Source organism: Zootoca vivipara, chromosome 3, assembly GCF_963506605.1.
Source record: "Zootoca vivipara chromosome 3, rZooViv1.1, whole genome shotgun sequence".
NCBI classification, from domain to species: domain Eukaryota; kingdom Metazoa; phylum Chordata; class Lepidosauria; order Squamata; family Lacertidae; genus Zootoca; species Zootoca vivipara.
The window spans coordinates 94138745-94164356 of record NC_083278.1 but is presented as its reverse complement, the minus strand read 5'-3'; the positions used below and the strand labels follow the sequence as shown (position 1 = coordinate 94164356).

The 25612-nt window shown below is 40.9% G+C and overlaps 1 protein-coding gene across 3 annotated transcripts in view; it reads left to right on the top strand.

Annotated features, from left to right (window-relative positions):
• The window catches only part of KCNK2 (potassium two pore domain channel subfamily K member 2), a 129986-nt gene that overhangs the window by 41412 nt on the left and 62962 nt on the right, over positions 1-25612 (top strand). For all 3 annotated transcript variants that reach the window (XM_035111325.2, XM_035111324.2, XM_035111326.2), the window contains exon 3: positions 13983-14094. In XM_035111325.2, coding sequence (XP_034967216.2) covers positions 13983-14094 — 112 coding nt within the window. The remainder of the gene's footprint in view (positions 1-13982; positions 14095-25612) is intronic.

Genomic DNA, 25612 nt, shown 5'->3' with positions numbered 1-25612 from the left:
TATAATAACAGTTTTCGCTTCAGTGGGGATTGTTCTCCCATGTGACTGAACACATAAACAGTATTTTAGAACTGAATTTTCTGAAGGATATAAAGATAAACATTATGCAATAGTAGGGTATTAAGATAGCTCTAATGATAGAGTGAGTGTGAAGAAAATTACAGAAATTTATTCACTATAATGTTCTGTTTTCAGACAGTAGTTACCTGTTACCTTGTTTCGGGCTAAAATTAAATTCAGCTTCCTATAATTTTTTAGTTGTTTGTGACTATGGACAGTTGTAGTATAACAAGGACTTTTTGAAGCAATCCTATGAATGCAATACACATGGGGCATTTATATCACAACAATAATTGATGAAAGTTTTCTGTAATCGCCAGTAGGATTCTTGCTAAGATTTAACTCAATAGCATTTGATCTAAAGTGGAGCATCCCTAGTTGCTATTAATTTGTGGTAGATATCCTATTTGTGGTACTTTTAATGCTTAATCCATTTACTCAGGAGTTAGGGGTTTACCATCAGTGGAACTATTGTGGCTTCAAATGGCTTTTAGGGCTGTGTACTACATATAATGGGACGCGGGTGGCGCTGTGGGTTAAACCACAGAGCCTAGGGCTTGCCGATCAGAAGGTCGGTGGTTCGAATCCCTGCGACATGGTGAGCTCGCATTGCTCGGTCCCAGCTCCTGTCAACCTAGCAGTTCAAAAGCACGTCAAAGTGCAAGTAGATAAATAGGTACCGCTCTGGTGGGAAGGTTCACCTCTGGTTCTGGTTCTGGTTCACCAGAAGCAGCTTAGTCATGCTGGCCACATGACCTGGAAGCTGTACACCAGCTCCCTCGGCCAATAGAGCGAGATGAGTGCCACAACCCCAGAGTTGGTCACGACTGGACCTAATGGTCAGGGGTCCCTTTACCTTTACTACATATACCAGTAATATTTCTGTTCACTTTAATCTTTTCCCGTAAGCCCTATTATTATGTCTATAAAACGAGTAATCTGTAGAAAGTTTAAAAATTGTGTTAATTTCAACAACATAACTATTAAGTAGGTCATTATTATGACCTTTTACTTGGTCACTGGCTAGGATTTGAACCTTAGTATTCTAGTTGTGACAACCTGACAATGTGAAATTTGCAAGGAGGTTTATCTAATGGGGATTTCAATGCCAACATTTTTGGCTGTTTTTCTTTAAACTTGAATGATCTCCTCCCTCACCACTAAAGCACTATACAGTGGTACTTCAGTTTACAAACTTAATCTGTTCCGGAAATCCGTTCTTAAACCGAAACTGTTCTTACACCGAGGTGTGCTTTCCCTAATGAGGCCTCCTGCTGCCGGTGACCTTTCACCGTTCGGGTTCCATTCTTGGACCGAGGTAAAGTTCTCAAACCAAGACACTATTTCCGGTTTTGTGGAGTTTGTAAACCAAATCGTCCTTAAACCGGACTGTTCTTAAACCAAGGTACTACTGTAATTCTCCATTCCCAAGATTTTGTACTATCCTAATTTTGCAGCTTCCCAAATGTTTTCATTGCCTACGTGCTTGTATTTCCCACAGTCTTTAAACCAGACATCCCCAAACTGCAGCCCTCCAGATGTTTTGGCCTACAACTCCCATGATCCCTAGCTAACAGGACCAGTGGTCAGGGATGATGGGAATTGTAGTCCAAAACATCTGGAGGGCCAAAGTTTGGGGATGCCTGCTTTAAACACTTCTGTTTGACTTGGTGAATATCCTCCATAGTGATAAAGGTCCCTATTTAGTATAACTTAATTTTGTATACATTTAATTAGTCTTCTTATCTTTATACCTGTTTTTTTTTGGGGGGGGGCTCCATTTCTTGAAAAGTGAAAGTACTTATAAGAAACTTTTTATAGTGTACGGTAAGTCTCTGCATGTAAACAGAGTTATGTGAGACTTGCTTCTGTATAAGCATGTATAGAACTGCAGCTTTTAAAAGGCACAAAAGAAAACAACTTTCTAAATGGACACCATGGATTCTTACTATTCAACATTTTTTCTTTGGGATAATCATTCAACTCCAGTACCTTAGGCTGAAATGATTATTCTGGTCTAGGGTCTACATTTGATCAGATCATCATCATAACACAGAGAGATAAAACACCTAGTAAACTGACTCCATGAGATGAACACACACTTCCAACTGGAGAAACCCAATAGTCAATGGTATAGTTCATACATTAGCTAGGTGGCATACTTGGAACTTGAAAACCATTCAAGTATGGACTGAATCAATGAAAAGCATTCATTTGTGTCAGAATATTGGTTAATCAGGAAATTTTGTTAACTTTTGAGAAGTCAGCTTCCTCTGCAGTAACTTTTCTAATGATGCACCAGTGGTGCATTATTTGAAAACTGACATCAGGTTTCAAGAACCTGCTGAATAATTTTGGAGTTATTAATTAACTTTGAGTGACCACAGTCTTCCTTTCAGTGTATATTATATTTTGGAACCATTATAATCAAGTCTAAAGCCAGTAAGCTATAAATTGCACTACACATATTATTTACTTCAGAGTAGGGTATGTTGAAATCCCAGACACTGTTGATTAGAATTAAGTATAATATGTGTTATGTTGAAGATGTGAGAAAGTCAGATCTAGAGCAAGACCATCACAGTCTTTTCAGAAGGTAAGATAACACAACCTTCAACATTTCTCCAATGAAATTGGGACATCCCATAATGATAATTTTACTATTTATACCCTACACATCTTACTGAGTTGCCCCAGCCACTCTGGGCAACATAAATAAAAACAAAATAAAACATTAAACAACTTCCCTATACAGGATTGCCTTCAGATGGCTCAGGGGTCAGATAACTCCATACCATCCATTTCTCCAATGAAAATAGGGACATCCTAAAGAGATGTGGAACATTCTGGGATCAAATCAGAAACCGGGATGGCTTCTCTAAATCAGGGACATTGCTGGAATATAGGGACACTTTGAAGGTTTGAGATATTAGAGTTGAATGATTGTTCAATACAGTCGTACCTTGGAAGTCGAACAGAAGCCATTCCACATCTTCCGAAATGTTCAACTTCCAAAGCGTGGCTTCTGATTGGCTGCAGGAAGCTCCTGCAGCCAATCAGAAACCACAGAAGCACCGTTGGATGTTCGGCTTCCGAAAGAAGATTAAAAAAACCAGAACACTCACTTCCGCTTTTTGATCGTTCAGGACAGGAGCTGAAATGTTTGATTCCCAAGGTGTTCGGGAGCTGAGGTACGACTGTACAGGAAAAGTTGAATTATGATATCCATGGTGTTTATTTAAGGAGGTATTTTCTTTTTCAGACTGTTTCTGAGACTTACATAAGGTTAAAATTTTATACACTTGCTTGGAAGTAACTCAGTGGGGATTACTTCTGGGCAGAGATGCAGATGACAATAATTATAAAAAAAAATATTTTCACTTTCCTTTTTAAAAATGAAAGTAGGTGAATGTTTCAGGCAGTATTCAGTAGTCTTAAATGCTGGTTTGGGTTTAAAAAAATAGTCAAAGAACTGGGGAAACATGTTCCCACTCAATAAACCCATTTTTTTCCTACACAGTGATTTAGCAAATTAGTTGCTGTGAAATGATCCTAAGAAATTATCAGAGACATTTCATAAATTTCTTAACAGTTGAGCTTTTTTCTAAGAAAACCCTTCTTATTTTTCTGTACTTTTCATATAATTTAATATGAATAACTAGATGAATTGTAGAAGTAGCACATAACATGAATGATTGATTTGTCAGTGAAACACATTCACCTTACTTTGTCAAAATGAATAGTTGAAGACCCTTTGGTAGTGCAGTCATTCACATCTTCCTGCCACTATCAGGAAGATGAACTTAGTGATGTAATATGATCTGATATGATTTTCTCATTTCTTATTTCCATGATTCACACCATTAGCACAGACCTATAGCTTTTAGTTTTGTGTACCACAATAAAAGTAATGTTTAGTGCCATAAGGGTAACCTTGAATGCTACTTTTACGTTCATAATAATGCTCACACAATGCTAAAACACAAACATTAAAAATAATTAGAATAGGGTGGGATAGAACACAACTGGTTGAGAAAGAGGGCCTTTTTAGATAACTAGTTCACTGTGCATACCTACAGAGAAAGAAAATGTCAACATTGTTGAAAATAAATCCACAATTTTGGGTTATAGGAATCATCCTATATAGAGATTTTGCTACAAATAGGCAGTTGTTAAGTTATAGGGAATTCAAAAGTAGTAACTTTGTTGCAAAGAGACCACATTTCCATAGCAGTGAGCCAGCACAACATCTGGGTTCCTCCTGGATCCATCACTGCTACTGAAGCTTCAGGTAGCCTTGGTGGCCTGGAGTGCCTGCTTCCAGCTCTGTCTGGTTCTCCAGTTGTGGTCCTTCTTGAAAGAGATGGCTTGGCCACTGTGCTCCATGCTGTGGTTACCTCCAGATTGGATTGTTTACATTGCGCTCTACATTGGACTGCCCTTAGAGATGATGTGAAAAGGCAAGCTGTTTTTAAATGCAGCAGCCAGATTACTGGCTGGGGCTCAATTAGAACTCATATAACCCTGTTTGAAATCAGCTCCACTGATTGCCAATTCATTTCTTGGACCAATTCAGAGTGCTCATGTTAGTGTTTAAAGTCCTAAATGTCTCTGGCATCAAATATCTGAAGGACTGTCTCCAGGCTTACTGACCTTCTTGATCTGCAGGGGGGGGGGACTTTCTTGGTAACTCTGCCACCCTCAGAGGGGTGGTGGTGGTGGTCTAGGAGAAGGCATTCTCTGTGTTAGTCCCTAAATTGTGGCGATCCCTCTCCACAGATTTCTAGTGTATTCATTATACAACATACGTTGAGGACGCACATCTTTACCCTTGCCATAGCTGCCAAGTTTTCACTTTTCTCGCGAGGAAGCCTATTCAGCATAAGGGAAAATCCCTTTAAAAAAGGGATAACTTGGCAGCTATGACCCTTGCCTTTGATAGTTATTTTGTTTTGTGGGACCCACCCCATTTTATGAATTCATACTATTTTGTACCATTTGGAAAGGTTTTACTTCTGCTATGATTTTAATAGTTTTACCTCTTTTTGTAAGCTATTGCTGCCTATTGTTGTAACCTGCCCAGGGACCTTATGATGAAGGATATGTAAGCAGTCTTGTAAATAAATAGAATAAATATATATAAATGAGACCATTCTTACAAGTCACAATTGTCCCACATTTCAGCCCAATTGTATACTTTCACCATCATCTCTATGGTGCAAGCATTACGTGGGTGACATTGGCAATCAGAGTGGCACCCACATTCAGTGTTCTACCAAAAAAATGTTAATTGGGATTTCATTTGGCTATATGGAGCTGCTGGTAGAGAGATGGGATTGCCGTTCTTTCTCATTTCCTTTTGCACTTCTCCTATATGCAGTAGACCTTCACTAGGGGAATCTCTTTGCATTGCACCATATGACTGAATGCCTAGCTCCACTTTCACCTTGCTTCTCAAATACATCCTTCTGAAGCAAATTCCTTGTTTTATTTTGTTTTAAAAAATAAAAAAAATGTTTGAAGCAAGAGGAAAAATAAGCAAGTAGTAGGCCCCTTGCTTGGAGAAGATGGAGGAATGCTGTGGGCTGGCAGAGAGAAGGCAGAACTGCTTAACATCTATTTGCTTCTTATCTTCACCCAAATTGAAAGCACAGCCTATTGTTAACAGAAAAAACAATACAAGGAGGAAGTTGCAGCCCAACATAGGAAAAGAGGGTAGGGAACATCTAGCTACTTCAAATGAATTCAGATCTCCAGGGCCTGATGAGCTGCACCCAGGGATACTAAAGGAGCTTGTGGATGTAATTCTTTGGGAATTACTAGAGAATAAGTGAGATCCTTGCAGACTGGAGACAGGCAAATGTTGTCCCAATTTTCAAAAAGGTGAGAAAAGAAGACCTGGATGAGATAACTGAACTGAACAAGTACTCATTAATGGTTCATTGTCATCCTGGAAAAAAGTGCCAAGGAAGGTGACACAGGTTTGTGTCCTGGGCCTGTTGTTGTTCAACATAAAGGACTTGGATGAAATTATTGAAGAGGTGCTACGGTAATCAAATTTGCAAATGACACCAAACTGGGAGGGGTAGCCAAGGCCACTGAAGACAATTGGGATTTGAGATAACCTTGGCAGATTAGAGAACTGGGCCAAAACTAACAAAATGAATTTTAATTGGGAAAAGTGAGACTGAAATGAGATATGATACCCCTCTTCAAACACTTAAGGGCTGTCACATGGAGGATTGAGCAAGCTTGTTTTCTCATGCTCTGGAGGGTAGGACTTGAACCAATGGAATCAAAATACAAGAAAGGAGATTCCTACTAAACACCAGGAAGAACTTTCCTACAGGACGAGCTGTTTGACAGTGGAACAGACTCCCATGAGAGGTTGTGGATTCTCCTTCCTTGGAGGTTTTTAAGCAGAGGTTGGATGGCTACCTGTCATGTATGATCTAGTTGAGATTCCTGCATTGCAGGTGGTTGGACTAGATCAGTGTTTCTCAACCAGTCTGCCTCCAGATGTTTTGGGACTACAACTCCCATCATCCCTAGCTAGCAAGACCAGTGGTCAGGAATGATGGGAGTTGTAGTCCCAAAACATCTGGAGGCACACTGGTTGAGAAACACTGGACTAGATGACCCTCAGGGCCACTTTCAACTCTACAGTTATATGATTCTGGGATTCTTCTCCATTAACATGCTTTTGTCTCTCAACTCCTGCCTCTATAAATATCCCAAACCAGAGATTTAATCAGGCACCCCCAAACTGCAGCCCTCCAGATGTTTTGGCCTACAACTCCCATGATCCCTAGCTAACAGGTCGGGGAAGATGGGAATTGTAGTCCAAAACATCTGGAGGGCCACAGTTTGGGGATGCCTGGATTTAATCAACAATGAAGGACACCTTATTTACTGTCATGCTTTTTGGTGTACACAAAGGATAATATGTTATACAGTATTCCAAATACTGCCTGATTTCTAACTAAAATAATCTGTGACACTTTTACAGTACAGTGGTACCTCGGTTTATGAACACAATTGGTTCCGGAAGTCTGTTCATAAACTGAAGCGTTCATAAACTGAAGCGAACTTTCCCATTGAAAGTAATGGAAAGTGGATTAATCCGTTCCAGACGGTCCGCGGAGTACTTAAACTGAAGCGTTCATAAACTGAAACATGGGTGTAATTGGTTCCGGAAGTCTGTTCATAAACTGAAGCGAACTTTCCCATTAAAAGTAATGGAAAGTGAATTAATCCGTTCCAGATGGGTCCGCGGCGTTCATAAACCGAAAATTCATAAACCGAGGTGTTCATAAACCGAGGTTCCACTGTACTTACAAGATCAAATTAGGACTCTTTTTAAAAGCACAGGCAATCTGCATGGTTGCACCACCAACACCCACAGGTGTGAGCTGTTTATGGGCTTATTCAGATGACTCAAAACTCTGGGCCTCTTTTCAGTATATGCCAACATTTTCTCTCTCTCTCTCTAAATGTGTGCATAGGTGAACTAGTTTTCTGACAGGTTCAGTTATCGGAAGTCTAGGTCATATGCATTCCTGCAGTGAATGAGTTGTTCATGGAAGTTTTCTTCTTCAGTGGCCTTGTGCTATTAGTTCTACTGCTATTACAGATGGTGTAATCCAGCCATGCTGGATTTGGTTTCTAAGTAATGGGATTTCACTGATATAAATGGTTAGAAACTGGAATGTGTTGCACGTAACCTTAGGCTAAATCATCACTTGTAAAATCAAACAGAAATATGCACAGCTTGAGGAACTGACCTTTTATGTCTGTCTTCATTTTAATGTAGTATTTCCCCAGGGAGACTTATTTTAACATGGTGATCCATCACAGTGTCAAATACATCTGAAGTTAAATGATTTAATGGGTTATCAAATTTTATAGGTTCCTGTGGCTACACACACACACACACACACACACACGATTATGCATAGTATAGCCAAAGTCGCAAGTGGGGTGACCACTTTCTTATGGGAAAGCCAGTGAGTTGTTTAAAAACATGTGGTTTGCATTGGAATGCCTGATAATGCAATAATGTGCCCTGCAAAGTGCTATTGGTTTTATGGTTTGTTGTGTAATCCTACTGAGAATGTTGCAGTTTCTAGGTGGAGGGATTTATGATTAGTCTTGATTTTCCACATAGACATGAAATATATCTGTAAGAAACATCTTTAAGGGTGGACTGTAGGCTACCTGTATAAAACCAGGTTGAGGCAAGCTGACCTGAGTAGTGGAAACATAACACAAGTAAAATTTACTGAGACTCCTAGATAACAAAGCTATTAGGTAGTCAGGGCTTGCCCTGTAAAATAACTAGGTTGGCTGGGACTATCTGGCTCCCTCCTGAATTCCTTCCCTGTGGTGAGCCACAGGTCCCCCACCCCTGCATTAAGTATTGTCAAGAATACGCATGTATCATATCTCCATACATCCTCCACTTTTCCCATCGCATGACAAAATTCCACTTGAGTTTTTGAAAGCCCTACTCTGGTAACAGCCTTGTGAACAAACAGATTATGTGGAATATCTTGTTTTCTCCATTGCCTCGGGCAGTTAATATTGGGACACTATTAACAGTATCCTCAGTGATGATAGCAATGCATAAGTTTGAAAAAATAAAAATATAAGAATATACCTAGTCACACTATACAGTACTTTAGTTCTTATCTCAATCCAGCTTCAACCAAAGAAGCAGTTGTGTGGTAGCTACTTTAAATCAATACCCTGCACAGATGCTTTTCTACTTCTTACAAACCTCCAAAAGGAATGGGTCCTCTGTTAACTATACACTCATGGATGTTGTAGAAAGGGAAAGGGTAGAGTGTAATGCAGAAGGGACTCTCTTCTGGGTCATTCCTGATGTTAAGAGCAAAAGCACTCAGTGCAATGAAGCACAGGTACCAACACCTAGGGTATTAGATTGATGGTGTGGCTGCAGGGCAGGACAGTGACAAAGTGAGGGTTGAGTGGGCAAGCCAGCACAGCCAATCTGGTGCTCCGATCGGTATGTCCACACAATCCCGGGCCTACCACCCTGTCCTTTGTGGTCCAGATAAGTACCAGCAATGTCAGTATTAAGAGGGCTGCACTAGTGCCACTGTGCTTGGCCATTCCCTAGTTAACTTTTTACATGCATGGGCAGAATTTTCGATGCTGATGTAGTGCATGAATGAAAATGTTTTTGTTAGAAAGTGTCAAACTTGTGACTTATTCAAAGGTGGTGAATGGACTGGATTGACCAGAAATCTAAGCTTCATGTCATGAGGTAGCTTTTGAACAAATTATCATGTTGAAAGTAAAACAATGGGCTCCACTGTGCCTGTGTAAGCCTTGGGCATGTCTGGAGGAGTTCTCTGTGACTTTGTCCCCCTGGCTCATGCTAGTATTATTATATAGCCATGCTATGGAACACGTGGTCAGAATCCTAAGAACTTCTTGAGCTCTTGGATCCCTTCTTTGGCTGTTGCTCCCAACATACCCATATGGTTCAGTTGGGAGAAAGATCTACGTAGATCCAGTTTAGCTAAATAAAATCACCAAATGCTTGAGTATGTATTGTGGTTATGACTAGGGTTGCCATATTTTCACACCTGAAAACCAGGACATGTCAGGAATTTTCCTGACGAATGGCAAGCCTAGTTATGACGTATCTATTTAAGCACATTGGGATTTTGCTGTTGTCAATCACTTCGGTGGCATAAAGGTGGTATAAAATGCTTTCATAACTACAAATAGGTATCTCCGCCTGCTAGAATTATGAATGAATTGAATGGTTGTACAAATTGGTTTTTGGAATTGCTACCCGTACTGTTCATTATTATACAACCGTGATACACCAATAGCTCCATACACTTGTTCTCTGGACTAGATCTAACAGACTTAGAGGAATTTAGATTTAGGAGCATATAAACCTTCCTTTTACTTAGTTGGATCATTAGTGCATCTGGCTCAGTGTTGCCTGTAGCTCTCTAGGCTTCCAGACAGGAGGCCTTTCCCAGTCCTACCTGGAGACGATGGGCATTGAACTTGTGGCTTCTGCATGCAGAGCAAATAATCTACCACTGAGCCCCTTTAGTCTAACATTCAGTGGAAACCTCTTGACCAGGAATGCCAGGTGTGGCGGGGCAGTGCCACAGAAACACCCTCCACACACTGATTGCTGTAGCTTATTTCGTTGGAGCTGGGACTGAGTAGCAGTGAGGCCAGGGCTGTGCAGGCACAGTGATGGAGCCATTCCACACGTCTATTGGTGCACTCATACAGCGCTGACCTCACTGCTGCACAGCCCAGTGTCTGTCCAGGCAAACTATGGTTTGGTGTTGGGAGGGCAGCTCCCCAGCATTGCCCCCACCACACCAGCTGCTCTTGCTCTGTTGGGGATGCTTGAGTGTTGGATTTCCTGCATCAAGCAGGGGGTTGGACTACATGGCCTAAAAGAGAATGGATAATAATTGAAATGGGATAAGTAGCTGGGGCAAGCTTTTCAAGTGTTTATAATCTGCTCAGGTTTCTGGACCCTAAGTGTATGGGATATTGGGTTGGGGATAGCATCCTTTATTTGGCTAGCAAAACCTTTTTTGCCCCCCCCCCTATAGGTATTCATTTCTAGTATCTGTTTGATATTGTTATTTTGAGGACTGATTTATTGTATTTGATTGTAATTTGATTGTATGTTTTTATGTTTTGTTGTATTGATATACTATTTATCACTTTGGGGGCCTTTGGGTTAAAAAGTTGTGTGCATGCACAGAGAATACACACACACACACACACACACACACAGAGAGAGAGAGAGAGAGAGAGAATAGAATAGAATAGAATAGAATAGAATCATGGAGTATATGCCTTTTGTCTGCCCCATGAGATAGTCTGGAAGCACAACTACTCATAGGAAAGGGCATACTAGTGTCCCAATCCGAGGTAGGTGCAAATGTGTACCAGAAATAATATTGGAGTTTGTATGCAAGTGAATAAATTATATTTGTAAATTATATAAATTATATTTGTGGTGCTACAACTGAACCTGGTGCATAGAGATGTGATGCTAAGTATGTAGACATAGAAAGGCTTCTTTTTAAACATGGTGCTGGGTAGGCAAGAATTACTCACCCATGCCTAAAATTATATTTTAAGCTGGGCCCTCAGCTTTTACATGTGCAGCGGTTGTTGTTGTTGTTTAGTCGTTTAGTCGTGTCCGACTCTTCGTGACCCCATGGACCAGAGCACGCCAGGCACTCCTGTCTTCCACTGCCTCCCGCAGTTTGGTCAGACTCATGTTGGTGCCTTCGAGAACATGTGCAGTGGTAGCACACCATTAAAGTATCTGGCTGGGCTGCTAACCCCTGGTGTTTTTACAGTGGAGACAGAGGCAAGGCGACATGTTTGTAGAAGCAAGGCACATGCAATGTTATATGGGGCGGTACTTCTTGCTCGCTTTCCATTACATTTAAATTGGACCTGAGCTTTACTGAAAACAAGTGGTTCTTACATCTGTGTAATGGGCCTGATGTGGATATGCTCCCAGTGTTTCTATGATTGGGGGTGCAAGTGTATAATTCTAAGCACCCTTGTTTTGAAATGAGTTCCGTTAAAACCAGATCAGTGGAACTTAATGCAAAATTTGGAATTGGTGTCTAAAATAGCATTTATCAAGTGTGCAACTACAGATTCAATAAAATAAAGGTTTGGGAACTTTTAGGCCTGCAGGATTTTACCTAATTTTAAAATAAAGGCTTAAGTTAGCACTCTTTTGAGATACAGCTTTTAAAATCAGTTCTCAATGAAGCAATGAAAAGTAAAGTTCTTTATTTATCATACTTTTCAGCTGCACTGAACATCATCTTTATTCCAAACAAATTGTTTTGAGCATGTATTTTTATTTTATCCGAAATCTTAAGTATTCAATGTTGACATTAATATTCCACTATTTTCTCCAAAAATGTACAGGACATGCTTATCCATAAAGCAGTTTACTTCAATGCAAGTTAGACAGCTCTCAAGAGTTTTAATCATGAGTAATCAAGCAGGCAAGTGCATACATACAATTTAGTGTGTAGGACCTCATTGATTTTATTGGCTGTTTCAACATTGAAACCTGTGGTTTCAGAGTTTTTATTCACAGAAGCATAACTCGACCAGGTCTTCCAAAAGGTTAGCCCTAAATATGTTCCTAGGGTCAAAATCCCAGATATGCATTTTGCTTGCTTGCTTGCTTATTTATTTATTTATTTTCAATCCCATCATTCCTCCCAAAGAAGCCTTAGTTGGCAAACAATAAAATAGATAGATAGATGGGTTTGTGTGTGTGTGACACACACACACACACGCACGCACGCACACACACACACACACACACACACACAGAGAGAGAGCATTTAAAAGCAATTGAATATGCTAACAGTTAAATAACAAGAAACAGTATATTTTCCTATCAAATGACTTGGTGAACAGGATTGTTTTGGATTCTACCTGAATAGTCTAAGCCAGTTAGACTAACACCTTGCCTTGGACCTGTTAGCTTACTGGCAGCCAATGGAATGCTTTCAGGAATAGTTATACGTGGTCCCACCAGGCTGTCCCACTCACCAACTTGGCAGCCTCATTCTGCACTATGCAGTTTCCTCTTATTGATAAAGAGGATATTGAAGTCTCCCAAGGCTATTCTTACGGGGTTCTCCTACATATCACCAGAACCACTTCTGCCTGCTCAGTCTGGGAAGAGGTTGTGCAGTGAGGTGGGTGGTAGACTAAGACTTGTCTTTGCAATCCAACACTAAGTACAAACACTTACATCCAGCTCCCAGATAGATTGGTTTCTTGGTGAGAATGATGGACTTTATTGCCAAGCCTCCCCTCTGGTCTGTACTGTTGCTTTACTGAGTACCCAGGCAGGCAAAATCAGGAAGGTCCCCAAACCCCTAGCATGCTCACCTAGGTCTCGGTAATCCACACCAGGCCAGCTACCTCATCCAGGATGAAACAATGAATGAGAGTTGCTTTCTTGTGGGCTCACTTGGCAGGGTGGTATCTAAACACCATGGCTACTCAAGTCTCTATGTGTGTGGGTGGCTAGGTGTCTGAGCAGGAACAACCAATGTTAAGTGCCTGCCATCTTCTCTCCTATGATACCCTCCATTCCATACCTTCCTCTCCGTAAGAACCTGGAAATATCAGAAGTTCGCCCACTTGCCTCCTCTGACCCAGGCATATGCTTTTGTTTTCACCATCTTCCTCGAAGCAACCACTCAATAGGAGGGGGAGGTTTACCTGGCACCTGTTGACATTCCTAGAGAGTATCATGCTTCTGTTCAAAGTGCCTTTCATTAGCCACAAGAATCAAAGCCAGCCATGGCCTTCGGTGTTCGATCAGAGATGGAAGCTTCAGGCAGTTTGGAGTCCCAGGAATGCAAAATGTGACTGGTACAGCAAGAGAAGAGGAAACGAAATGCTATGCTGTTAGATCTCCCAGGCTCTAAGTATATGTTGCATTGTATAATGGCCATTAAATGCCCATGTGATAGTTCTCAGTTAGGATCAAGAGAATTTTCAGGAAACTTGAAATTAGAGGCTTTCTCTGCCCTCTAACACCAGCAGTTAGCCTCTGCATTGAACCTCTAGTGACGCAACAAACTCTTTATTTTGTAGCAATGTAAGACATGAAGAGTAACCAAGAGTTGCAAAGATGAGTAATATTTTGAATTTAATTATATTTCAAGCTTCGGTTAGATGCTGCTAAAAGTGAAGCCAGTTGAATAATGCCACCCAAAATTTCTGTCTCTTTCTTTCATCAGCTGACATTTGATAAGTTACTTTATCTTCACATACCATACAAAACACTGTATTCTAACATTCTTGTTTATGTTTCATAAATATTGACAAATATCTCTTTAAACTTGCAGCAAGTAGTGGCAGCAATAAATGCAGGAGTCAATCCTAAAGGAAACACGTCTAACAGTCATTGGGATTTGGGAAGTTCCTTCTTCTTTGCTGGCACTGTTATTACCACCATAGGTAGGATGAAACTTATTATTCTATTTTGAAGAGTGTATTACCTAAAGCAAATTTAGTTTAAAGTATATGTTTTCATTTGGCAGATTTTGTTTGTCTATTTTAATAGTGCTTTTATATTTTAAGTTAAGGTATGTTGGCAAAAACAGTTTTCATTAGACATGCACACTTACATTTTATAAGATTCAATAAATGACATAAAAACTTTAATAGAAAGTAGGTTTATATGAAGGGTGAAGGTGGCAGTCCATTAGTGCACTGTTTACACCAATTATTTGATTATTCATGTTTTAAAACAAGCTTGTGCTTTAAGCTGTTGATCTGGGTCTCTAGAAGTGACATAATTCTAGACAAATGTTGTCTAGAATTAATATATATGTTGAATGTTTTCAACATTCTAAGTAATCAGCCTGTTTGGGAAATCCATTTTTTATTATAAAGCTATAGCAGGCAAACTCAGATTTAACCATAGTGGGTTGTATTAGGCTTGTAGTAGTGTGCAACAGCTCATGACAAATATTCTTCATAACCTTGTTAATGTTGTGCATGCATCCTTCACTTCAGGTGCTCAATGGACAATAGCACCATGCCAAACTAGACACAATGATGGCAGGTTCATGTGTTTCAATATGCATTTTGCCCCAGTCACAGAGAAGGAGGGATGAGGGATGAGGCAGCTCCATATTCGACAGCAAAATGGACACACAGAGGAGGAGTGTAGACTTCCCCCCCTCCCGGTGAAGGAGGCAGGAGTTTGCAATATTATGAATGGCATAAAGAAAAGGAACTGAAAAAAAGATCACTAGAAATATCATTGAACATTAGCGTCTCCAGAGTAACCGATTGGCAGCTGTTTAATGCAACCCTTGGTAGATGCAGGGGCGGCCCGGTCCGTTTTGCCACCAGGGGCGAAATATGAAAGTGCTGCCCTGTGCATGTGCTGCATGTTATGTGCTTCCCACCCTTCTGGTTGCCCCTGCCAAAGCCTCACTTAACAGGATCACGCGGCTGCAGCTTCCAGGTTCTGGCAAGATCTTGCAAGAGCCCCGTGACATTGACCTGCAGGACTCTCACAAGATTTTGCTAGAAACCGGAAGCTGCCACGGCCACTTCTGTTTGCTTCTCTGGTGGTGGTGTGGGTGCCCCTTGGATTCTGCCACCTGAGGCAGCTGCCTCAGTCTGGGCATATACTATTGCCTCTATAACAACCTGGCTTGTTTAAACTGTCTTCTGAATGCCCTACAGTCACTAATGGCCTGGTGCACATCGGTTGCTTTGAATATGGAACAAACAGCCTTCAGTATTGAATAGGATAATGTGTGTTTAATGGTAGCTCCTCCCGACGCTCTGCAATAAATTCTTAAATCCTGTACTAGGCGTGACGATCTCCAGCTTTCTTCTGGTCTTTACAATATAAGGTCGTGCAAAGCTACTTCAAGTCCCGAAACTAAAAAGATAGCAAGCAATTATTGGCATTCTGGAAGGTATGCCATGGTTGATGGCAGGTTTGAGCTAGCACTTAACAGACTAAAGTAAATCCTTGTAGATCCACATTTGTGATTAGAGACCTGGTCTATGAGTTCAAATGAAATTTTATTGTAAATAATGTTTCTCTCTCTAGTCTATGTCCCCTGTGGGCACAAGCATTTCTTCTGAGGTCAGAACATTTTCTATCTTGTTATGTAGTTTATTGATTCAGCTGAACAATGGGGAATTGTACTATTAACCCTCTTCCTGCTGGCTGGGTTTTACTGCATTCATATGGAACATGTGCAGAGCTGCAAATTTGAGATGGGTATCAGTGGTTTGATGTATGGCCTGCCCTGCTTGCAATTGACCACGCTGTTGGAGGCCCTGAAGCTTCTAGGTCTGCATGCGTACAAACCCTAACAGTTGTAACAGTGACTGTTGCATGTAAACAAAAATGTGGCAATCAGGACTTGAGATGCCAGTAGAATCAAGAATTGTGGTAGCCATGAGAATGGGAATGATGCCAATGGGATGTTCAAGCATGTTCAAGTAGATCATAACATTCCTCTTATTTTCAAATGTTGGAACAATTATATGTATTAGCTCAGAAGTTTGAGCTGATATGTATTAGCATCAAAAGTTTGATGGAGGTAGAGTTAAGGTTTCTTCGTTGTTGTGAGGTGGTCATGGTGATGTATGTGGATTTTTCTTTCAATTAAACATTTCTACAGCGCTGGCTGCCTAAGTTTCCTGATCTGGGGAAAAAAAACAATGGGAGAAGTTGCCTCATAACATCTTTCTCTTCGTCCCTCAACTTTAAGCATGGGATTGGTGTACTCACTGGTTTTGTTTTTAAAACAATCTGTTCCTTTGACCTTAAAAAAAATTGCACAGGCTTTTAAGAAACAGCAACGTAAAAAAGACCTCGCTTAAAAAAATAATGGTGAACAGGCATCAGACACACAGCTGATAGCCTCCCTTCTTCCCATGCTTGCAGTTGAAGATATCATGGGGTTTCTTTAAGGAAAGGCAATCACACAGGAAGGTTGCAGAGTGCAGACCAGCAGAGAGATTTGTAGAATGAAAGAAAATCCACTCACAAAGACCCCTTGTCCACTTGGAGATAAAGTAAACAAATGAAACATTGCCCCCACCCATGAGAATGTCACTAACATTTTCTCACCAGGAGTGGACTGCTGTGGCGTATGTTGTGTCACCGATGCTTACCTGGAGATGAAGAGTGAGGGATGAGGCAGCAGTGAGAATGGCTCCACCACTGCATTTGTACAGCCTCAATCTGATTCTCCTACAGGTGCACTTTCACTGCTCTCCCTTCTTTCTCTTGGTAAGGAGCTGTGATGCACCGGATCATAGGTCAAGTCAGCAGTGGTGCCCCATCATGCCATCTGCTGCTATTTCTCACCTCTTGGATAATTTTGCATGCAATTTCTCTTTTCATTAATGGATGGAGAATACTAAGTGCACTAGCTATGTTCACATAAACTAGCTTATGTACACTTAGCAAATGTTCTAAATTATGCTGATGCAAGTTCCTTTGTTGCATCCTATTCATTGGTGCAAGGAACAAAAGCTACCTTTAAAATTGCACAAAATATTGCAACACTATGTTCTCTGGAAGCCAGAATGGGTCTGTTAATGAGAGAGAGGAAGAAGCTTACGTTACAGCTTCTGGTTTTGCATATGTTGAGTACCACTTTATTAAGCAAAGTGTTAAGGGGAAGTCTGAATGAACTGTAGTGTTGTGAAGTGTTAGGCAAATATTCTACTTGACCATTTTATACAAGTGAAAATTCTGCCTGATAAAAGAATCCAAGGAAATAGTTTTCAGATCATGAGTTCTAAGACCCAATTATCACATTATCGAACTGGAAGGACACCAACTAGAAAACTGACCTTGTTTACGATTCAGCCCCAGTCACTTTGGCAATGTATTTTGTTTGCTTTAACAATTTATATGCTGCTTAACATTGTAGTGCATAACAAGGTTACACAAGGGACGATATAGATAAAATCAGTTAAAATACACATCATCCATGCTCAGGACTTAGAAATGTTAGAAGCGTCCAAATAATGATAATGATAATGATACCTTTATTGTCAATGTACAACCTGTGTACAATGAAATTAAAAGAGCTATTTGAGCATGGAATAGACTGCCTTGGTTGGAGGTGGTGGACTTTTCTTTTGCTGGGGGTGTTTAAACCTCACAACAATAAAGTAAGCTTGACTTCACATCCAGTGAAGATCTAACAACAGAATCCCATGCACTTATATACTCAGATGAAAGCCCTGTTGTGTTCAGTGGTGCTTACTCCCAAGAAAGAAAGTTTGTGTTCAGCTAACTTCCAGGAAAGTGTGCTCAGGATTGCAGCCTTAATCATGTTGTGTTGTGCTAGACATATAGACCCTCAATTGGAGTCACTGTGTGCTATGTTACATGTTTTCCTGGTTCAAGGTTTTGTTTTGTTTTTTTGTTTTTTTGAGTACTGTATTTTGAAAACAGTTGTGCAGATCATTATGATTTGTAATTGCCTGGAATGAGGCACAAAGGTGGGATAGAAAGATTTAAATAAATACCAAATAATTCCTAATCAAGCTTATGGGGATTCTCTCCATCCTTGTCTTGACCACTGCACATGTGAGATAAGCAAGTATCCGTTCCATCCAAACAAGACTTGTGGGGTTTTGGTGGTTATGGAGGGGGAGCAGAGGCGGGGTGGGGCGGGTAACTTTCTTTCCTTTTCTCTCTCTCCCACTGCCACTCTTCTTGCAGAAACTGACCAAGTCTGGAATGAAGTCTTTTCTTGGCTAGAGTAGGTTTGGGGGGGGGAATACAACAGAGTGGCAGTACAGACAAAATAGTATCTTCAGTTCTGAAGTGTTTTGAAAGCTAGTATGTATTTCTCAAGAGAAACAATGGTTTACCAACAAGTAAAGCAGCTGCGTTTGCTTACCCACTCAACAGGCTACAATCTTCTGTTATACACAGTGCTTTAAAAAAAAATGTTTAGGGGTACTCTCATTTTCCTACTCATATTGAAATACTGCCCCTCGATGAGGTCAAACGTAGATTCACAAAATGTTTAAGGGTATGTGTACCCCTGCATCCCCCTAGAAAAAAGCACTAGGTGTGTGTGTGTGTGCACTTTTCCAAGTTGAGGCAATATAATGTCTCCAACGTGTTAAATAGGGCTTGCCACTGACAAAGATGAAATAATATAGTTAAGAATGAAACCCCAAAGATTACACACTCTTTTCTTCAGTCATCTTAGTTTATTTATGCTGTTTCTCTTTTTATGATTCTCAACTACTCTCCCCTTCCAACATCATCTTTTCTCCTTGAGTATTGATTTTTTCGACCTTGCATTCATTGTTTCATGCAGCCAAAGATCACATTCTTCTAACCCCCCCCCCCAAAAAAATCTTCCTCAATGACACAATCTAAGCTGTATTTACAGATTCCAGAAAAAGGCACCCCCACGCCCAGTAACATATTGGAATGTAAAGGGCTAGCAAGGGTCAAATTAAAGATGTCCATTTGAAGAATATATGGGAAGAGGGTTTCCCTGAGGTTGTATGGCATGCAGAAGTAGCAAAACAATAAGCCTGTGTTGGGATAATTATCTACATTTTCTGGCAAGTGTCAGTTGATAATATCCCTAGAAGCTCATTACAGTATATCATGAAGAGTTGGAATTTTGTAGTGCTTAAATTTTGGTTCTAAATATGGGCTTTTGACAGCTTATATCAAAGCAAAACAAAAAAAAACTCTGAAGCATTTTAATTCTGAAATTGAAATTTTGGAGGTCTTTTTTTAATGACCATGCCATTTGAAACATAGTTATTTGTATTTATTTATTAAGTATAGTTAAAGCAATAACTTTTAGGGGGGAACTTTCTTTAAGATAGCTTACAATGATATATAAATTGAGCATGTTTATAACACTTTGTAAAAAAAAATTGGGACACACAATAACCATGAGGTATTTTGCATGATGCAATAAGCCAAATCTTGGCATAGTAGTGAGATCATGTTGTATGGTGTGGTTTATTTATATACTAGTTCTCAGCCTAAGGTCCCCAAAGCAGTGAACAATATTAATACAAAATAAATATACAGTCTACGGCCATACTACCCTGTCTACGGCCATACTACCCTGAACACGCCCGATCTCGTCTGATCTCGGAAGCTAAGCAGGGTCAGGCCTGGTTAGTAATGGGACCCAGGTGGCACTGTGGGTTAAACCACAGAGTCTAGGGCTTGCTGATCAGAAGGTCGGTGGTTCGAATCCCTGCAATGGGGTGAGCTCCCGTTGTTCGGTCCCAGCTCCTGCCCACCTAGCAGTTCGAAAGCACCTCAAAGTGCAAGTAGATAAATAGGGACCGCTCCAGCGGGAAGGTAAATGGCGTTTCCATGTGCTGCTCTGGTTCGCCAGAAGCAGCTTTGTCATGCTGGCCACATGACCTGGAAGCTGTCTGCGGACAAACGCCGGCTCCCTCAGCCTATAGAGCGAGATGAGCGCCGCAACCCCAGAGTCGGACATGACTGGACCTGATGGTCAGGTGCCCCTTTACCTTTAAATATACAGTAATACTACAATGGAAGGACAGATCGTGAAGCTGAGGCTCCAATACTTTGGCCACCTCTTGAGAAGAGAAGACTCCCTGGAAAAGACCCTGATGTTGGGAAAGATTGAGGGCACAAGGAGAAGGAGATGACAGAGGATGAGATGGTTGGACAGTGTTCTCGAAGCTACGAACATGAGTTTGACCAAACTGCGAGAGGCAGTGGAAGACAGGAGTGCCTGACGTGCTATGGTCCATGGGGTCACGAAGAGTCGGACACGAATAAACGACTAAACAACAACAACAATACTACAATACATAAAATACACCAGTCAAAACAATACAAATAGCAACAGAATTTTCGGTGTCCAACATTGGAGGTGGGGCGGGGGGGGGAATAGAAGGTTCCACTAAGTATAGGTCCAAGGAAGGTATTCCATACCAGAAGCAGCCTCCTAACACTTCCATCTCCAGCAGATGTGAAGAGCCTGTCAAATCCCAGATTTCCACAAATGTGGGGGGAAGCCTTCTCCTTTGTGCCTGTAAGCATAAATGCTTTTACAGGTGGGTACACAAGTTCTCAGAAGTTGATTTCTTCATGCAGGAATGCTGATATGGATGATGGTCATCATCCAAAACCATTTAGGGCTGTAAGGTTAACACCAGCACCATAAATTGAGCGCGGAAATGCACTGGCAACCACTGTAACTGATACAACATAGTTATCATGTCATATGTTCTTACTGCCAATCACCTAGCAGTACCCTGTTGGCTGCATTTTGCACGGATTGAAGTTTCCAAGCCATCATTAAAACTGGAGTGCATTATGGTAGCCTAGGCTGGTGTCGCTAGTGCACGGATAACTAAAGCATTGCCACAGGGTCACAGTATACCAGAGTAAGGTGGTAGAAAGTCGCTGTACTGTAATCTGAATTTGTCTTGTTAGCACTGAGTTCTGTGGAACTCACAAGCTCAACATTCTGTTTTTAGGACGGCCAGTTCTTCAAGGACATTCACAAGCAGACATGATTGACTTAACCACCGCTAGTATCTGGTGTTCAGAGGCAATATGCTTCTGAACATAAAGGTTCCCTTTAGGTCTATGAAGCAGCAGCTGAAGGATTTTCTTGAGCAGGCATCTAAGTGAAGCCCTAAAGAATTCAAAGCTAAATATGCATTGTTCTTAGTGGTGCCATGGCTGGTTCTGTCAAGCAGGCTTGTGGTTTTGTTTGAGTATACCGACAAGTGGTTATTCACCTAGGATTGGTCTATTTTTGAATTCTGAGATGCAACACATTTTCCAGAAAAGGTCTTACAGTCAGTAACAGCACTTGAACCCTGACTCACTCTTGCATTCTTTCTTTCCTCTTGGACACTTGGGTTCTTGACCAAACTTTAACAAGACCCTTATAATCCAACACGGCATACTTCAAGTATCACTGGACGTATCGCAATTCCGCAATGCTGATTTCCCCTGAAATGATTTCTCATACGCATTCTTTTTTTCTTTTCATTTGAAGTCCCAGATCATATTGGTGTGTTATAGTCCAACACTGAAAAGAGCAAGGATCAATTCACACATTGGCACAAGAAATCTAGGTGCTCGAGGCAGAAAATCCAATTAAAGCTTCTGCTTCCCATATAAAATGTATAACATAAAGCAAATTTGGCTACCTCACTCTGCTCCAGTTCACACCTTAAAGCAGAGGTGGGGAGCCTGTGGCTCTCCAGATGTTTCTGGACCACAACTCCAATCATCCCTGACCACTTTTTTTAAAAAAACACACAATAGTTTTTATTCATTTTATATAAAAAGAAAATACAAACAAGCAAAACAAACCAACAAACAACACAAAAATATTTCTTACAATATCATAACTTCCATTAACATCATTGTGTGACTTCCCTCAATCCCCTCCCAATCATCCCTGACCACTGGTCATACTGGCTAGGGGAGATAGGAGTTGGAGACCAACAACATCTGGAAGACTGGTTTCCCATAATCATATGTTCATAGTTTCACTATCCTTTTGCAACAATGCCAGGACTGCACTGTAATAAGGGATTTAGCAATCCTGTACATACATATACATATATATATATTCCAAAAATGAAATACAATTAGTCAAATATTTTCTGATATGTAATTCCCAGATAATCAATTTCCCTTCCACCCTTCCATGGTTTCCTCTATCTATTGCTGCCACATTTTATAATTAATCTATACTTTCTTTCTCCACCTTATTCTCAGAATATCTTTTACTGCTGAGTTTATTCCAAACCTACGAGCATCTTAACATGTTTATGATAATTTTTAAAATAATCTACAATAATAATAATAATAATAATAATAGTAAAGGTAAAGGGACCCCTGACCATTAGGTCCAGTCGTGACCGACTCTAGGGTTGCAGCGCTCATCTCGCATTATTGGCCGAGGGAGCCGGCGTATAGCTTCCAGGTCATGTGGCCAGCATGACAAAGCCGCTTCTGGCAAACCAGAGCAGCACCAATTTATTATTTATACCCCGCCCATCTGGCTGAGTTTCCCCAGCCACTCTGGGCGGCTTCCAACCAAATATTAAAACAGTACAGCATTAAACATTAAAAACTTCCCTAAACAGGGCCGCCTTCAGTTGTCTTCTAAAAGTAAAATAATTACTTATTGCCTTGACATCTGCTGGGAGGGCGTTCCACAGGACGGGTGCCACTACCGAGAAGGCCCTCTGTCTGGTTCCCTGTAACCTCACTTCTCGCAATGAGGGAACCACCAGAAGGCCCTCAGTGCTGGATCTCACTGTTCAGGCTGAATGGTGGGGGTGGAGACGCTCCTTCAGGTATACAGGACCGAGGCCGTTTAGGGCTTTAAAGGTCTGTACCAACACTTTGAATTGTGCTCGGAAACGTACTGGGAGCCAGTGTAGATCTCTCATGACCGGTGTTATGTGGTCTCAGCAGCCACTCCCAGTCACTAGTCTAGCTGCCGCATTCTGGATTAATTGCAGTTTCCGCGTCACCTTCAAAGGTAGCCCCACGTAGAGCGCATTGCAGTAATCCAAGCGGGAGATAACCAGAGCATGCACCACTCTGGCGAGACAGTCCGTGGGCAGGTAAGGTCTCAGCCTGCATACCAGATGGAGCTGGTAGACAGCCGCCCTGGACACAGAATTAACCTGTGCCTCCATGGACAGCTGTGAGTCCAAAATGACTCCTAGGCTGCGCACCTTTTCCAATCCTCCTTAAAGGCTGTCTTGTCCTGTTCTCTAATTTTACTAGTTAAACTTGCTAATTCAGCATACAGTGGTGCCTCGCTTAACGAATGCCCTGCTTAACGAACTTTTCGCTTAACGAAAGGTTTTTTCTAGCGGAGGTTGCCTTGCTAGACGAATTCGTTTTCGTCTAGCGAATCGTGGTTTCCCATAGGAATGCATTGAAATTCAATTAATGCGTTCCTATGGGCAAAAAAAATTCAAAAAAAATTCAATGCATTCTTATGGGATTCGCTAGACGAATTTTTTTGTTATAAGAAAAGACCCGTGGAACGAATTAAATTCGTCTAGCGAGGCACCACTGTATTTCATCAATTTCAACTTCCACTCTTCTTTCGTAGGAACTTCATCCTCCCACCATGTGGGGGCATATTGTACTCTTGCTGCAGTAGTCACATACAGAAACAAATTCATTTGATTCTTTGGTACATCAAGTCCAATTATCCCTAGGAGAAAAGCTTCTTGTCTTTTTGGGGGACTCCTCTTAAATATTTTTTTGCCATCTCATTATGTATCATCTCCCAAAATCCCTTAGCTACTCTACAAGTCTACCACATATGATAAAATGTACCAGCAAATGTACCTATCCTTATTCAGGTTCTTAACTCAGGGACAGGATTGCACTGGTCAGAAAAGCTGGGTTAATATTCTTTATATTTTCAGTAGTTGAATTTTTGAAACTAGGATGTTTTCTCTTGAGTTAATGGCTCAGGACTATTTTCTTCTGAATCATCATTGCATTTGGGAAGAAAGAAATACTTCTCCAAACCCCAGTCAAAGGGTTCTCACCAACTGTAGTGGCTTTTATAGGAGAGATGAAGTAAATCTCTTGATTCTTGTCATGTTTTCAGAACTAGAACTGCTGGTACCTTCTGTCCCCTATGCTTTATGAAATCACAAATGTGCCATTTCTAATCCTTGCACAGATGTGCCAGTTATAGCTTTTTGTTGATAGTTTACAAAGCTATTCTTAATTTCTGATTTAAACATTTGCATGTTTGCACACCTGTCTTTTTATGCCATCTTACTGCATGTTTAATGTAACCATTAACTTGCCCCACACACTTTTTTAAAAAAATAAAAAATAAATCTGTCCTGCAGGTGATCAAACTTTTCTAAAAATAGCACACTCGGCTAATTAAAATGGAGTTGTCCCTTTTTAATCACATGCTGTGGAAGTCATGAACCCTGAGTAGCAAATATATAATTACAAGGTGCAATGTAATAGCTTATAATTCAATTTAGACGTCTGTTTAATGAATAGGAAGCAGATAGTGTTGCAGTTTGTCAGTCACATGGATAATTGATCAAAACAAAACATGCCAGACCAAAGGCTCTTTTATTTTTTTCATGTGCTATTAGATTGCAGGGGGGAGAGATTTAAGTCCTGCATGCACATGTTCCTTAATGGTGTGCCAGTTTACGCGCCAACTGAGAACCGCATCCGCAGTTTAATCTGGGGACCAATTAACACACTGTCCTTGATATGGATGCTCCATGCCAGTTGAGCATGTCCTCATCAGAAAGTGATATTGGTTCTGCAGGACCTCTGAACATCCCACGATTTAAGGTTGATGTAAAGGTTACTGTTATAGCAGTTCTGCCTAGCAGTTACCAATGAAACCATAGATGGCATCTTGAGCTTATCCACACTTGCCTCTGTTCTTTCCAGGCAGGGTCCACTCTTTAAAGTTTTGTGTCCAAGTTCCCTTTCCTGCCTTTTTTCTTTGCTCCAGAGCTTTCCCCGTGAAAACCCGCTTTTTAAAGTTCAGCTGGAACAAATGGCAATTTGTGGAGAACCCAAATTGATGTTTGCCCCAATTGAGTACTAAAGAATGGATTTTCACAGAGAAAGCTGTGGGGCAAAAACCTCAGATGCTCAGACATGTAAATTTTAAGTGAGGACCTGTGCCTGGAAAGAGCAAGGCAAAAGGCAAGTGTGAATAATCCCTCAGTTGCTGCATTGCTACAGAGTTGAGCAGCTTTTGACTGCCATGTGCAAGAAACTGCAGCATCCTGTTTAGTTCAGACATAGCAAAAAGTATTTTTGTTGTTGTTCTAAAACTATAATATAAAACCAGGAGCAGATCTCCATCCATGAAGATAAATGCACACAGGCATATATTGAATCCAGCTCACACAGACCTCCTTTCTTGCAAATTTGAGAGTTATACTTTTTTCCAGAGAAGCTTCAGAA